Below are 14,895 nucleotides of genomic sequence, written 5' to 3'. Positions count from 1 at the left end.
TAATACTATTTCGTAAAAAAATAAATTCATGTATAAACTCTATTCCTTCTAGATTTTACTGTTATCAATTCATTGCGCAACTATTTGTACTCATTCCGCTCATTTTATTCTTATATTACTTGTAATAGAAATCACCTGTAAAATTAAATTAAGCGTTATTATATTCAAGTATTATCATATGCAAATAAAACGGTATAGTAACACAGGTACCTCTATCGGTTCGTGTTTCCACCTATATTGTCAGTCGACGAGATATTTCAATTTGTAAATACATTTGAAAATAAATTTCCAGTCTGTGCACCGCTTAGTTGCACAGGTTGTGCAGATTTATCCGCGTTTATTGATTGCTCCAAAAGCGATTTACTCAACTGTGAAATATGCTACAAAAAAGATATTAAATATTTAAAACAAGCTGATATCTATGAACAAACATTTATATTAAGTATGTTCTTTTTTTATATTCAAGGACTAAACTACTTACATCTATCTTTTGCCTTTTTCGACAATGTGAAAAGAAAAAGGAGAAAGATAATTCTTTTGAAGAAGTTTAGTCCTATACGGGATATGAAAAAAGAACAATATATTGTTTGTGTATGTATTTTTCGAAACTTATGGCCTTTGTTGAAAATTTCAAGCTTGTAATCTATGCCAAAATTTTTGTAAAATATTATATTACAAAAATATGATATGAACTCGGAGAAAAAAATTCTCTCCGAATTTGTATTATATTTAAACAGGAGTTTTTGTTATTTAAAATTATTATATGTAAAAATAATATGTAAATACTATATTTTAATCTATTACCTCTGTTATCTTTACAGGGTAAAAGCATATAAATATATTTATTGGCTCATTGCCCTGTTTCTCTATATTAGTTTTTAAAAACTTATTGAGCCTTATTACAAACAATATATGTTTAAAGATATGTTTTGATGACACAAATAATAGAAGAATCAATTTTCGGACAAATAAATTTTTAGGAAAGTTCCGATTGCCTACAATCCCGATTGCACTCATTGTTCGCTGATTGGCTAATTTAAAAATAATATAACCTCATTGGTAAAGCAGAGAAAAGTTACTAGGCACCGGTCAATGTGAATGGTGTGCAATCGGGATTGTAGGCAAATGGGATCCTCCCAAATTTTTGCATGATTATACAGAAAAATGTTATGTCACAATCAGAAACAATACTACTTTCTGCTTATCAATACATTTGGTTGTGATAACCGTAATGTGGACATACAGGATATCTATAATCCCACCAAGGCCCTATATTTCGAAAACTGCTTTAAAATGTAAACTGCTTTAAATTCAGATAAAAGTTGTAGGACATTAAGAGGAACATATGATAAAAGTATGGATTTGACCTCGAATGACCTACTCAAGGCTAGGTCAATGTGATCAATGTTTTCCTAAATAAAATCTTTTATTTTTTTAATTGCATATTCTTGTAACTTTGAGAGCTTTTCAAACTACTACACTATAATAAACTATTTGTTCATTAAGTACTTTTCAAATTATATGCTTGTATAACAAGGCTTACTTCTTTATGAATAGGCTGTTGGCGATTTTCATGTTTAAACTTATTTTCAGGCGTGTTAGAATTTAAAAAGTTCATCATCAAACATTGCTGTAGAAGCGTATTGTCTTCATTCAATGAAGCTGTATTCATTATCGAATTTGTTAACGATTTCCTCTTCTTTTCCTCTTCATATTCTAACCAAGCTTGTTTGCGTTCCTCTTCGTTTAATTCTTCTTCAGCCTGTTAAATACAAATTTGTCATATGTTTAAAATATATAAACGTCCTTCTTATATAAAAGAAAAACTTTCTCACCTTGTTCTCCAATAGAGAGTCATGCTCGTGATAATTTTCCACGATATCCTTGAACTTTAGAAATATCTCTGCTAGTAGTCTATCATTAGGTAAATTTAATATAGGTTTTTTTTTATCATATCCCTCAAACATATAAAACTCGTTTAAATTCTGATTGGTGTAATGCCGTTCAATCTGTTGTTCATCAACGACACGACAGGAAAGCGAGAGTTTCACAACTTGACGATTGTAAATCTTTTCCTCCATCGTTCCCGTAGCGAGAAATCGATATACATAGCACGGCTTTTTTTGTCCAAATCTGATAATCATTGTTTCGGCGAATCAAAGACGATTAATTTGAAATATATAATTACAAAAAAAATTAGGCAACAGAAAACGCCAAAAGTACCTATACATCCGAAATATGCTTTGTACGTCATGAGAGGGATTCCAACTAGCATCGAATACAATCACTCTGTTCGCTGCAATTAAGTTTATTCCCAATCCTCCAGCACGTGTGGATATGAGAAACAATCTCGCTCTCATATTGGTGGGGCTGTTAAAGATTTTACACCATATATCTCGATTTTTAGCTGAAGTTTGACCATCTAATCGGAAGTAATCGAGTCCTAAGGACCAACTTCCGATATGATTATCGAGGGTATCACAGGATGCACCGTTTTGAGTCTGATCATTTATTTTTCTTAAAAATTCCTCGATTAAGGTGAGAGAATATAGAGATTGCGAGAATACGAGCCTGTCAAATAATAAGTAATAATACAATAATAAATAGCGATGTAAAAATTATTTATCAAAAAATTAGATAAGACACACATACACTTTATCACCGATCTGTTCACATTCTTTTAGAATTCCGAAGAGAAGTAATAATTTAGCTGACACTCTCATGTCTTCAAAATGCTCAGGTTGTACAAACTGTGACCACCATTCTGTGACCACTTCTCGAGTGTCTTGCTCCGATTCCTCTGTCTCTTCTAAAAAATCAATGTTATTTAATATCTTTATTTTATTATTTTATTTACATTATTCATATTTGATATAAATGTTTATAAACATTTGGTTTAAATGTATTTGTGTCACAGTCAAAGTATTAATTCAGTAAATGTAATACACTTATTAGTCAGTGTATGTACTAATTTAATAAGTAAATATACACTAAACAATAAAATTTAAACTTTTACTAGTAGAAGCATACACTTTCAGTTAATTTTGTAAAAGTATGCACAAACAAATATCTAGTAAATGAGTATATTTACTAAAAATAGTAGACATTTTCATATTAATTAATTGATACTTTTATTAAAATCTTACGTAATATATACATTTACTAAAAAAATTTTACGCTTTTACTATACCAACACTTATAGCAAATTCGATTAAATACACTCAGTGCACACTGGTGTATGTACATTATAGCCGTTGTATACAAATTAACTTGATATGTTTATAAATAAACATTAAAAAACCGATGAAGTTGCGAAATTCTCAATGTACTTTATTATGCTATTATGTTAGATTAAAATGTGTCTTTTGTAATCCGAGATATTTGCATTTCACTTTTAAACTTAAATTAAATCAATATATAACGGCTTTAACATATGTGCATCAGCGTCTAATCGAATTACCTATTAGGTATCAATTAAAATATGTAAAAAAGCGTTTTTTTTCGTTTCTTGCATCATGGAAACTTACTGCCAGGATTATTTCTTGTTCTACGTCTAGGAATATTTTCATTATTTTTTTTATCATCGCTCGCCTGAATGTCATTGTCATTGCTCAAATCGCTATTGCTGGTACTCTCTGTATCAGTATTGTTGGTATTCTCAGTATCCATAGAATCGTCATCTATGTTGAACGAACCCTCTGATTCGCTGACAAATTCAAGCTCTTTTTTCTCATTTGCTTTTTCTATTTTCTCTGTATTTAGACGTAGAGCTAAGGGATGCGTCCAGATTCTTTGTAATGCTTGAAAATCAGTAAAGAATCGTCGAACTATTTGACCAGATCTAAATCTAGAGAAGAAAAGTAATACTTTTTTATATATATTTTTTAATCATACAAAGTATATATAATTTAATAATTGCATTTTAAATTATTTAAATATGAAGAGAGCACGACAAAGATTTAAGACCTTTCAGAAACTTACTTGGCGAGATTATGTAAATAATATTGATACATTTTAATTTGCGTATCTGTCAGTCTGACAAAAATAACATATTCTTGTTTGGGCGGCAGAAACGGTGTAAGAATGGAGTAATCAAATCTCTGTACGCTACCCTCTAATATTTTGTGCAATACATGCGCACGTTGTTTCATTAATTTAACATCAGAAGTGGTAGAATCGTCGAACTGACCGTTTTGTATAGGATTTACAAATCTGTTTAAAAATTCTTTCTTTGTACCTAGCAAATTGGGTTTTACAAATTGCATCATACAATGATCTGCAAAATACAATTAAACAAATATAGAATATTTTTAAAAAATATACGATAACAATAAGTTTTATAAAATATTTATGTACATTCTATTAAGTTATTCTGTAGTGGTGTCCCAGTAAGTACTATGCGTCTCAATGTTTTCACGTTTTTTATGCATTTACTTAAAGCAGTATCATCATTTTTTAATACATGGCCTTCATCACAGACAATAAGATCAGCACCTGGATCAACTAAGCATTCCAACATTACATTCTTCATATTTTTCCGGATCTTTTTATTTGAATTCGTAAGAATACGGAACATTTGATAACCAATGATCATAACACCTCCGGTTTTTTGCCATCTTTGCAGTTCATTTCGCCTCTCAACATTCTTCTTAAAACTGGAAGTATTTTATTTGAATATCTATCATCAAAACTCTGATCGCAAAATTGTATTATAGTTTATCTTTAGATAAAAGTTACAAACACGATAAAATATGTAACAACCAAATTTTAAATATCAAATACTCAAATGAACAAACATAAATTAAAGGCTATAAAGAGTCAAACGCAGTTAACAATGCGAAAAAATTATTTAATAATCTTACAAATTAACATTAAGATGTCCCGTCGAACGTTTCGGTCTGCAATTTAGACCATCTTCAGCGACGAAATAATAATAAACCAAAACTCCATTTACTCCGAGTTAGAATGCAAGTAGTAGAATCAATTCTTGTTGAACGACAAAATGTTCCTGTGCACCAACTAGAGGTAAATTCATCGTAGATAATGGATGTGGAGTTGTGTAATAAAATTACGAAAAATCAGAAAAAAGTCTCTGTTGGTAGACAAAAACATTATTTCATAATTAAACTCATAATTTAATCATACTAGAAAGACTGACTATAATACATATGTGTCCGTATTCAACAGTAAAAGACGATACAAACGTGATTGTATCGTCTTTTACTGTTGAATACGGACACATATGTATTATAGTCAGTCTTTCTAGTATGATTAAATTATGAGTTTAATTATGAAATAATGTTTTTGTCTACCAACAGAGACTTTTTTCTGATTTTTCGTAATTTTATTACACAACTCCACATCCATTATCTACGATGAATTTACCTCTAGTTGGTGCACAGGAACATTTTGTCGTTCAACAAGAATTGATTCTACTACTTGCATTCTAACTCGGAGTAAATGGAGTTTTGGTTTATTATTATTTCGTCGCTGAAGATGGTCTAAATTGCAGACCGAAACGTTCGACGGGACATCTTAATGTTAATTTGTAAGATTATTAAATAATTTTTTCGCATTGTCAACTGCGTTCGACTCTTTATAGCCTTTAATTTATGTTTGTTTATTTGTTTTTAACAAAAAAGAGTCCATAACTAGTTTATATATTTTTATTAAGAATTTTTTATCAAATACTCACTTTGTTAATTCGTACACTTCGATATCATTCAAATCCTTCAGCCATATTTCGTATTCATTTAGCCAATTAAGTACTGTGTTTAATGGGCAAACTATCAGTACTGTCTTGATGTTTGTTTCGTGAGTGAGAAGTGTATGAGTCAGAGCGATCATCTGCAACGTTTTGCCCAAACCCATGCAGTGCGCGAGTATACATCCAGATCCGGATGTAGTCTTCACTCTTTCTAGAGACTCGAAACAAGCGTCCCACATAAATTTAATGCCTTGCGCTTGATGTGGTTTCAGATGCTTCACCAATTCGTCATGCACGATAACGAGCTCTTGTTTCGTTTTTGTATCGAAATCTAAAACGAGCTTATCCACTTTCTCTTCTTTGTCAAGTTCCATCTCATACATCTTATTGTACTACATAATAAAAAGTATCTACATGTGACAAATATGTTAGTGATAAATGGACATTTAAAATATGGTAGCAGGATATACCAGAGCTTGACGTTTAACGATACGTTTAAGCCTCTTCTGTTCTTCTTTAGCAACTAGTTTTGTATCTTTTGTAACTTGCGTGGCTTTTAAAACTTTTCGTATATTTTTTCGACCACCTCTTTGCAAGTCCATTTCTTCATTATTATTGTCGAAATTAAATGCCATTTTCTTGATTTGCTTTCGTTTCTCTCTCAATTTTGGTCTATAAATTATGTAAATGGTAAACTTAAGTGTACCAGATAAAAATAAAATAGGTAAAAATGTGATATATATTTTGGAAAATGAATAACAGAGATATAGGAGTATGAGAAGCAAAATTAATTTAGACTCGCTAAAAGTCGTTAAAAGAAAAGAATCATTTATCCAGTGATTATAAAATTAATTTCCGTGAGAACTATCGGTCAAATACCACTTCTCTGATATTTTTCTCGTGTTGTAGCTATTTCTTACAATCGCAAACATGATATATCATAGACACACTATGGGTGCCTTCCAACAAGCGACATAAATGACACGGTGTGACACAGTGTATCAGTATGTACTTGTAGTTCGGCAATGTTAAACAAGGATGAGATGATCACTGTGTTGTACTGTGTCGCTTGTTAAAAGGCACACTTTGTTTATGCTTATAGTATGTTGCGAGTCTGTATGCGTGAATTTCTGCGAAAAAACCATCACATGTTCGAACTCTATAATCGTAGCGATGCAATAGATGCCACATTATTAACTTACTTCTTTACAAGCGAAGAATCTGTACTTGATGAATCATTTCTCTTTCGTTTCAATTTCTTCTTTTCTTTTCTCGTGCTGTTTGAATTGTTTAAATTTTGTATATTTGAAGCTTTAAAAGAGTTATTAAGATCTACATTTTCTGACGTTTCTGAATCTGAACTAAAGATTCTTCGCATGGTCTTCCTCTTGTTTTTCTTTTTAAACTCGAAAGAATCACTTTCATCGGAATCGCTGCTACAATAAATCAAGAAAAAGATTGTTCATAGTAAATAAAATAATTTGAAATTAGTTTAACAAATTTAAAACTTCTGTATGATCAAATAAACGAAGAATGAAAAATTACTATGCCGCTACTTTTTACATTTATAGTACACATTGGTGTCTGAACTCTTAACTGACTTTTTCGTCACGCATACGAATTGATCGGGCGTCTCGCAGATCCACCTCTCTTGGTGGCTATTAATAGGTCGTCGCTGTCGGCATAGTGACACGCGTTTTGGTAAGACAAAATGATAAGATCGTTACTGTTTTTTGGCTTCTAGAACGGTCGAACGAGAAAATATACAAATATGTTTTTTATGATCAAGATCGCTCGAAAGTCGAAATAATATATAACGTATCGAACGATCTAGAAGCTTCATTTAAACATTCTAATGGAATTCTGAACAATGTTACTTTAATATATAAACTTATATAATAAATCTTTACCAGTATAGCATATAATTCTATCATATACTTGAAACACTAATATCAGTTAATAATTCAAATATGTCATAAGATGCAAAAAACATAGATTTTATAAAAAATAATTGAAACCTTTCGTGTTCCTTATATTCCAGCTCTTTTGACTTATTTGACACACGTAAATTGTATTTGGGAGCTTTCATGTTTAATTGCATTGAATGAATTTTGCGGGACATATTCAACTTTTCGTCTTCGTTGATCTTCGCTCTTCTTTTGTTCAAATGGTTCAAATGCGTTTACTTACATCATGGAGGGCATGGGGTCATGCTGGATCATGTATGCAGCGAGTGTGAGCGAGTGTGCATGAAAGAAACGGAACGAACTTCATGCTTCTATGCAAGTAACGGAACGCACCTGAAGATGGCAAAGCGGTTATCCTTATAGGATCTCTAGTACGCTTACCGAGCGATCGAATATGATTGGTTAGATCCATAAGTAATAACCAATTATGTTCATTCGCTCGGCGAGCAGGCCAGCCGCTTTGTCAACTTGAACGTGTCCATTGGTACCTAACCACGTATTGTTCAATGTTATTGAGGAAATTGGAGAATTACACAAGACGTGTCATTTGAAAATAAGATAATTAAGAAAAGCAAGTCGTAAAGAATAAACTTTCACTAACGATGACAGAAAAAGTACGGAGATATGAAAAAATCGATTTTCTGGGTGAAGGACAGGTTAGAACGCTCTTTACCATTTTTATGATTTAGTATTTCATACTGTATCGTATAATATTTATTTTTATAACGCTTTTATGAATTGCATAAGTGTTTTATTGGTGTTAGCGTGTAATCACAGGATATTCATTTTAAATATTTAGGACATAATATTTACATGCATACAGTTTTGTTTACATAATTGCATTATGATTTAATTAATAATTATAAGAATATTATAAACATAAATGTAGATAAATTGTATTCTATACTTCAGTTTGCTACAGTTTACAAGGCAAAAGACATAGAGACGAATAAAATTGTGGCTGTGAAGAAGGTTAGTTTTTTCATTATGAAAAATATAGATTTCCACGTTTTATACAATTTGTATTATAAACTTTTTATATTTGTAAATATAGATTAAAGTTGGAAGTCGTGCTGAAGCTAGAGATGGCATAAATCGGACTGCTTTACGAGAAATTAAATTGCTGCAAGAGTTAAAGCATGATAATATCATTGGCTTGTTAGGTATTTAATTCTTATTTGTAGAAAATGTTATAATAGTTGTAATAGAACAAATAATATGCAAACCTGCAGACTATAATACAGCTGGTATAAATATTAATTTTAATGATTATATGTTTATATATTATATATTTAATAATTATATATGTATATATTAAAATTCTAGATGTTTTTGGTTATAAATCAAATGTATCGTTAGTATTTGATTTTATGGATACTGATTTGGAAGTGATAATAAAAGATAGCAATATAGTTTTAACCGCAGCTAACATAAAGGCATATATGATTCAAACCTTACAAGGTCTTGACTATCTTCATTTCAATTGGATACTCCACAGAGATTTAAAGCCTAATAATTTATTGGTAAATTCAGAAGGTGTTTTGAAAATTGGAGATTTTGGTTTGGCAAAATTTTTTGGGTCACCTAATAGGATAAATACTCATCAAGTGGTCACAAGATGGTACAGATCACCTGAATTACTTTATGGTGCTAGACTTTATGGGACTGGAATTGATATGTGGGCAATAGGTTGTATATTAGCTGAGCTTTTATTACGAGTGCCATTTTTGCCTGGTGAATCTGATTTAGATCAACTCACTAGAATATTTCAGGTATTAATACATTGATCTAAAATAAGCCTGTCCAATTTGAGTTTTGCAACTAAAACACAAAGTCATTGATGCAACAAATCAATATACCTAGAATTTCAAGCACTTGTAAAGTATTGATATGCATTTGAGCAATGCTTACCAATACTTTACAGTCTATGAAATCTTACATTGAATTTTTTTGCATTGATGGCTTTGCGTTTTGTGGCTCCAGAGTTCAAATTGAACAAGCCTGATTTAAAATATATAATTGAAAAGTTATTTATTTGATCTTGATGTATTCTGTTATTTAGACATTAGGCACTCCAACGGAAGAAACATGGCAGGGGATGACTGAATTATCAGATTTTATTCAATTCAAACCTTTCCCTGGAACGTCTTTGAAGCATATATTTACTGCTGCTGGCGATGATCTTCTCGATTTAATTGCTAGTCTTTTGAATGTGAATCCATTGGAAAGGTGTACATGTGATCAAGCGCTGCAAATGCCATACTTTAGTAATAAACCTGCACCTACAGCTGGACCTAAATTGCCTCTACCTATGATCATTAAACGTCAACGTGAAGAAAGACCTAGTCTGAAAAGAAAACTGTTAGAATCAATAGAAGGAGCTTCTTTAGCTAAAAAATTGCAATTTTAATTGTTATGATTGATGCTAGAACAAGTAGACAAAATAGGAAATTATTCATTAAATACAACAGTGCCAATTTCAGAAAATTAGAAAGATTTCTAATTGTGATATTGTATGTCGAGATATTGCGTATCATTGTAACCAATAATTTTATATAAAAGTATTACTCGTACATACAAAAGCAATGTAGGCTTATATTTTAATATCTAATAATTTAGAATTTTTTATGGCATTCTATTGAAATTCTAATAGTAATTTGTGTGATAATACAAAAAATCTTTTCTTGAATAAATTTCCAGTAATTGATGATTGATGAACATGACTGAGAAATGGGAGATGCATGTAAACAGAGATGGTAATAATAACACATATTAAAAAATATATATGTTATGCTGGCAATATCTTTATTAACTTAAAAATTAATTTAAAACAGGATATTCGAACGATTTTATAAATCGTAAAATATCCAGTTCGAAGGAATACGAAAAAAAGATTGGTTAATCGCAAAAAAATATTAATTTTGTGAAGTTTTCGTTTATGCTAGGCTGATTTTCACAATAAGTACGGATAGTAGTATAATAATCACACGATACACACAATTATTTCATATACTGTGATTTTATCACGAGTGTCTGGTGTTAGATTTTACAGAAGAAGAGAGATAAATCACAAACGTTTGTACGTTTTTTAGATAATGTTCATACTTGATTGTACTGCATTGAAATTACTTGTCTTCAATGTATATTTGTCTTCATTATATGGAGACAAATGTATGTACATACATGAAATTGTAAATCAATATTCTTGTGCAACAAAAATGCAATTTAAAGAGTACAAGATTATTCTTAATTTATTATATTAATGCATACATCAAAACGAATTGACCGTATTTTGATTTAATGAACGGAAGAAATCTCTTACCATTCTACTTCTGTTGTATGAAACAGAAAAGTTAATGCCTTAATTTAACCGACAAAGGCCGTGTGAAAATTTCGAAAAAATTACTAAAATTTTACATATTTTATACATAAAAGCGGAATGTAGGATAATAGATGTTTTAATTTTGAAGCAACAAATTTATGCTTACACGTGCCTTATTCTTTAAACTGTGAATTCAACATGGAATAAGAAATCCTTTATAAAATAATTATGTTATATGCGTTTGGAAATTAGAGCCATTATTAATTTACATATACAAATTAATACATTAAGTTATAAGATTATTTCAATCTATGACAAAGCATATTTTATTTACATGTTTTCTCTTGCATTGTCAGCTATATTACAGTTATTATAAGTATACCTTCGTTTTAGACCAATATCACAAACATCTTAAAAGTAACAGATAAATTAGAAATAATTTAATTAAAAACGTATCTTAAAAAGCACCATAGTGTGCTGTAAATGATAAATTTATGTTAACATATTGTACTGTGGTCCCTTCCGTTTGAATTTAAGTATAAGAAATATTTATATTTTATATTATTTCTCCATGTGATTAACATAGTAATTACTCCTAAATGTTTATGTATGGATTTATAATAATACTAAATATTAAAATTTTTAGGAAAGATGCATTGATAAAAACGATAAGATAATTTGCATTAAAATAAAAATGGAACATCTGTCATATGTAACTATGTGTGTCACTACTCAGTATCATGATGAAGTTCTTTATTTTGTTGCTTATGAATAATGGATATTGTATGTGTGTGTGTGTAAAATTTGTGATTGATTAAACTTCTTTAATGCATATATTGTACAAAGGAAATTTAATATTTGCATAAAATGCGCCTCTGCATGACTCTATCATGAAATATTTAATCTTAATATATTTTTAATAGAGCGAACAATTTATACATTTAAGAAGCAAAGATATTAAAAATATTCCTACATCTTTCTCTTTCTCTGTACAAATAAATAAATAGTATTGGAAAGGAATAATATATACTGTTTAGGATATAATAGTAGATTAATATATGTGATAAGTAAAATGGAATTATTGAAAGTTTATTTCAGACAAAAAAATATTAAAATTATATTTTTAAATATACTTAGCTATATCGAAAATATACTTTTTCAATAATAATATAATGTATTGAGTTGGAGGAAAAATTCTGCAGTATTTTATATATACTAGCTCAAAAAATTTATATTTAAAAAAATTAGCGATTATATTATTCAATAAAGCAATTCAAATTCAACTTTAAAAATCTAATTTTGTTAATTGTGGTACGATTTTTAACATAGTTATAAGAAATTAAAATCAAATATTCTTTTACATAACTCGGGAATAACTTGGGAATAAAAAATCGTAGGAACATTTTTTAAAAATAAATTTTGAGAAAAAACTTTTAAGCTTTTACATTAGTCAAAAATTTTCGCAATTTTTTTTATACGACTTATCCACAAAATAAGAAAAAAAATTCCCTTTTTTCAGTTTGTAGTTTTCTATATGTAAAAATATTATCAAATTTACACGAACTAAAAAATTATAAAAATCTTTTGAAAGTGGAAACTTCAAGTTTTAAAACTTTTTTTTAAATTAAAATTTTGTTCATTTTTAACTAAGATATTGTACATATAGTTTTGAGGTAACAAAAACTGCAGAACTTTTTCTTCAACCTAATATATCTATATTATATTTGTTCATATTATTATCAAATATTAGCATTTTAAGAAACATGTACAAATAAATATTTATTTGTACATATGTTTCTTAGAACAAATATTCAGAAAAATAGGCATAAATTACTACAAGAAATACAAATTAATGAAATTTTTATAAAATTGTTTCTCAAATCTGTAGTATGTGTTAACGTTTAGTATAGATAATCGATAGAGACATGCAGCAGACAAATATAATTTGTTTCTAAATTTGATTTAGTATTGATTATAACGTATATATAACAGTTTATGTGATCAACAATTTATAACTACGTGTTATAATTCTTATTCGTCTTATATTAAGTAAGCACATTATTAATTACAGAGTTTCAAATAAAATCTAAACATTTCTCTTTTTTTATACGTGATAAATCAATATAATTAGGATATTAGCAGAAAAGTTTAACTTTTTGTTTAAAATATAAATTATTTAATTTTTAATATTTCTGAAACTGATATAGCACACATAAAAAAATATTTCAATCTTGCAAGTATCTTATAGTTCATAAATTATATACACATCACGATAATATATAACGCGAAATATTAGTAAAATAAATACATATATAAACTAAGTTTTTTTTAATAAAAAAAACGTAACGTTTACATCTGTACATTTATATATATAAATTTACGTTTTTTCCGTATACATGTACAGAAATATATTCATACATAAAAATGGAGTTATTATAATAATATAATTTTAATATTGAAATATACAATTCTATATATATTATTGTATTATACAATTCTTTTTTAATTTACATAAATATATCTTCCAAATTATATATTTGTTTAAAGTTCATTTTTATATTATTATTAATAAATATTTCATTTTCATCATGTGTGCAAGAGTTATTTAATATCTTGTTAATTGTAAGTAATTTAACATTTTTATTTTAAAAACACAAAATTTCTTCAGAATGAAAATTTGTAATAGTGCTACGGGATATATGTTAGGTATAAACTCATCAATTTGCATTCAAATGGAAAACGCGGATATTATGCTAGTATTTCACAGATCAATGGTAATTTATTTTCTTGAACGATGTAATATTTGCCAAAAAAAAAGACATTTATGATGAACAAAAGAAAAACTTCAGAAACTGGTTTGAAAGTATCAACTTTTGTATTGTAAACTTTGGATGAGCATATTATGTAATACAAAAGAGACTACGGTATAAACTATTGAATGCCTGCGCCTGGAACTAGCAAGTTAAATTAATACACTAATTTTTCATAATTGTTTGTTATTAACATAGAAAACGAAGTATACATCATACAAATCTAAACTAACGAAATATCACGGGAGCTCGAGAAACTGTGTAGTTTGACGATTAGGCACGATGTTTGAAAGCAAACAAAATTTTAATATTTTTTCGTTCAAATTATAGTTTGATTGTGGAACATATCTTTCTCCTGTATAAACTATTTCTTTCTAAATTCATTGTAATATTAAAAGTAGAAATACATACTCTTTATTGTTTTACTACTGTTTTTTTGTCGCTTTAATATATATTATATATATTCAATAGTCAGTCCAAGGCAAACTATCCGCGATAGTGTAATACAATATAGCTACTATTTTCATATTATTTTAAATCGATCTATCTATATATATTACTTTCTTTTAAAAAATGTGTATACTTAACATTTAATATAATATATATCTCTTTAAAATATTTACAGTCAAAATGCTATGGTACAATATTTTAAATCGTTTGTTATATTTATATTTTATAAAGGCAATTATTAATGTAACTATAATTCTTAATATATCGTGTAAACGCGTTTTTTGTTTTTACAATAATGTTCATATTGGGATAATATATATAATACAAGATAGCATTATAAGATTTTGACACTTCTATGCAATGCCTCTATTATATATACAACGTGTCACTGACAATGCAAATTATTTTTTTCATCGTTATTGCATTGATTTTCGTGTTATTATTTTCGATAAAATGGACCAAGAATTATCCACAGGATTATAAATAGTATTAAATACTGAGAACATACTTTACCAATTGGTTTAGAATTTTTAATGAGAAAAATGTTTTAAAATATGTGCATTATACAAAATAACAATCTCAACTTTCTGTAGTAAATTATAAATTAATATTTTATATCTTAGTACGCATAAATAAATC

The 14,895-nt window shown here is 28.5% G+C and overlaps 2 protein-coding genes across 2 annotated transcripts; one reads left to right on the top strand and one right to left on the bottom strand.

Annotated features, from left to right (window-relative positions):
* LOC108782114 (transcriptional regulator ATRX homolog) lies at positions 1–7,939 on the bottom strand. The gene is made up of 13 exons (XM_018550284.1): positions 7,898–7,939; positions 6,910–7,143; positions 6,178–6,379; positions 5,696–6,099; positions 4,357–4,655; positions 3,982–4,276; positions 3,528–3,847; positions 2,653–2,809; positions 2,224–2,571; positions 1,836–2,133; positions 1,544–1,762; positions 211–380; positions 1–135 (listed from the first exon to the last, which is right to left on the bottom strand). Exons 1-12 carry the CDS (start codon positions 7,927–7,929, stop codon positions 258–260), a joined length of 2,931 nt encoding a protein of 976 aa, XP_018405786.1. The 5' UTR covers positions 7,930–7,939; the 3' UTR covers positions 1–135; positions 211–257.
* Positions 7,940–8,142: 203 nt separating this feature from the next.
* Positions 8,143–10,141, top strand: Cdk7 (Cyclin-dependent kinase 7). Its single transcript, XM_018550331.1, has 5 exons — positions 8,143–8,330; positions 8,587–8,646; positions 8,729–8,837; positions 9,001–9,446; positions 9,737–10,141. Exons 1-5 carry the CDS (start codon positions 8,277–8,279, stop codon positions 10,082–10,084), a joined length of 1,017 nt encoding a protein of 338 aa, XP_018405833.1. The 5' UTR covers positions 8,143–8,276; the 3' UTR covers positions 10,085–10,141.
* Positions 10,142–14,895: the final 4,754 nt, after the last annotated feature.

Source organism: Cyphomyrmex costatus, unplaced genomic scaffold, assembly GCF_001594065.2.
Source record: "Cyphomyrmex costatus isolate MS0001 unplaced genomic scaffold, Ccosl1.0 scaffold97, whole genome shotgun sequence".
NCBI classification, from domain to species: Eukaryota; Metazoa; Arthropoda; class Insecta; order Hymenoptera; family Formicidae; genus Cyphomyrmex; species Cyphomyrmex costatus.
The sequence above is the reverse complement of the archived record's forward strand: the minus strand, read 5'-3'. Positions and strand labels throughout refer to the sequence as shown.

What these genes read in the sequence shown, in the direction of transcription:
- LOC108782114 (XM_018550284.1), bottom strand. Translation starts at nt 7,929, where the DNA reads ATGATCCAGCATGACCCCATGCCCTCCATGAT. An exon ending in GAAGTGTACGAATTAACAAA is followed by an intron (nt 4,656 to 5,695) that starts GTGAGTATTTGA and finishes AAATACTTCCAG; the next exon opens with TTTTAAGAAGAATGTTGAGA. An exon ending in AACAGCCTATTCATAAAGAA is followed by an intron (nt 381 to 1,543) that starts GTAAGCCTTGTT and finishes TCTTTTTTGTAG; the next exon opens with CATATTTCACAGTTGAGTAA.
- Cdk7 (XM_018550331.1), top strand. Translation starts at nt 8,277, where the DNA reads ATGACAGAAAAAGTACGGAGATATGAAAAAATCGATTTTCTGGGTGAA. An exon ending in AAATTGTGGCTGTGAAGAAG is followed by an intron (nt 8,647 to 8,728) that starts GTTAGTTTTTTC and finishes TTGTAAATATAG; the next exon opens with ATTAAAGTTGGAAGTCGTGC. An exon ending in AACTCACTAGAATATTTCAG is followed by an intron (nt 9,447 to 9,736) that starts GTATTAATACAT and finishes TCTGTTATTTAG; the next exon opens with ACATTAGGCACTCCAACGGA.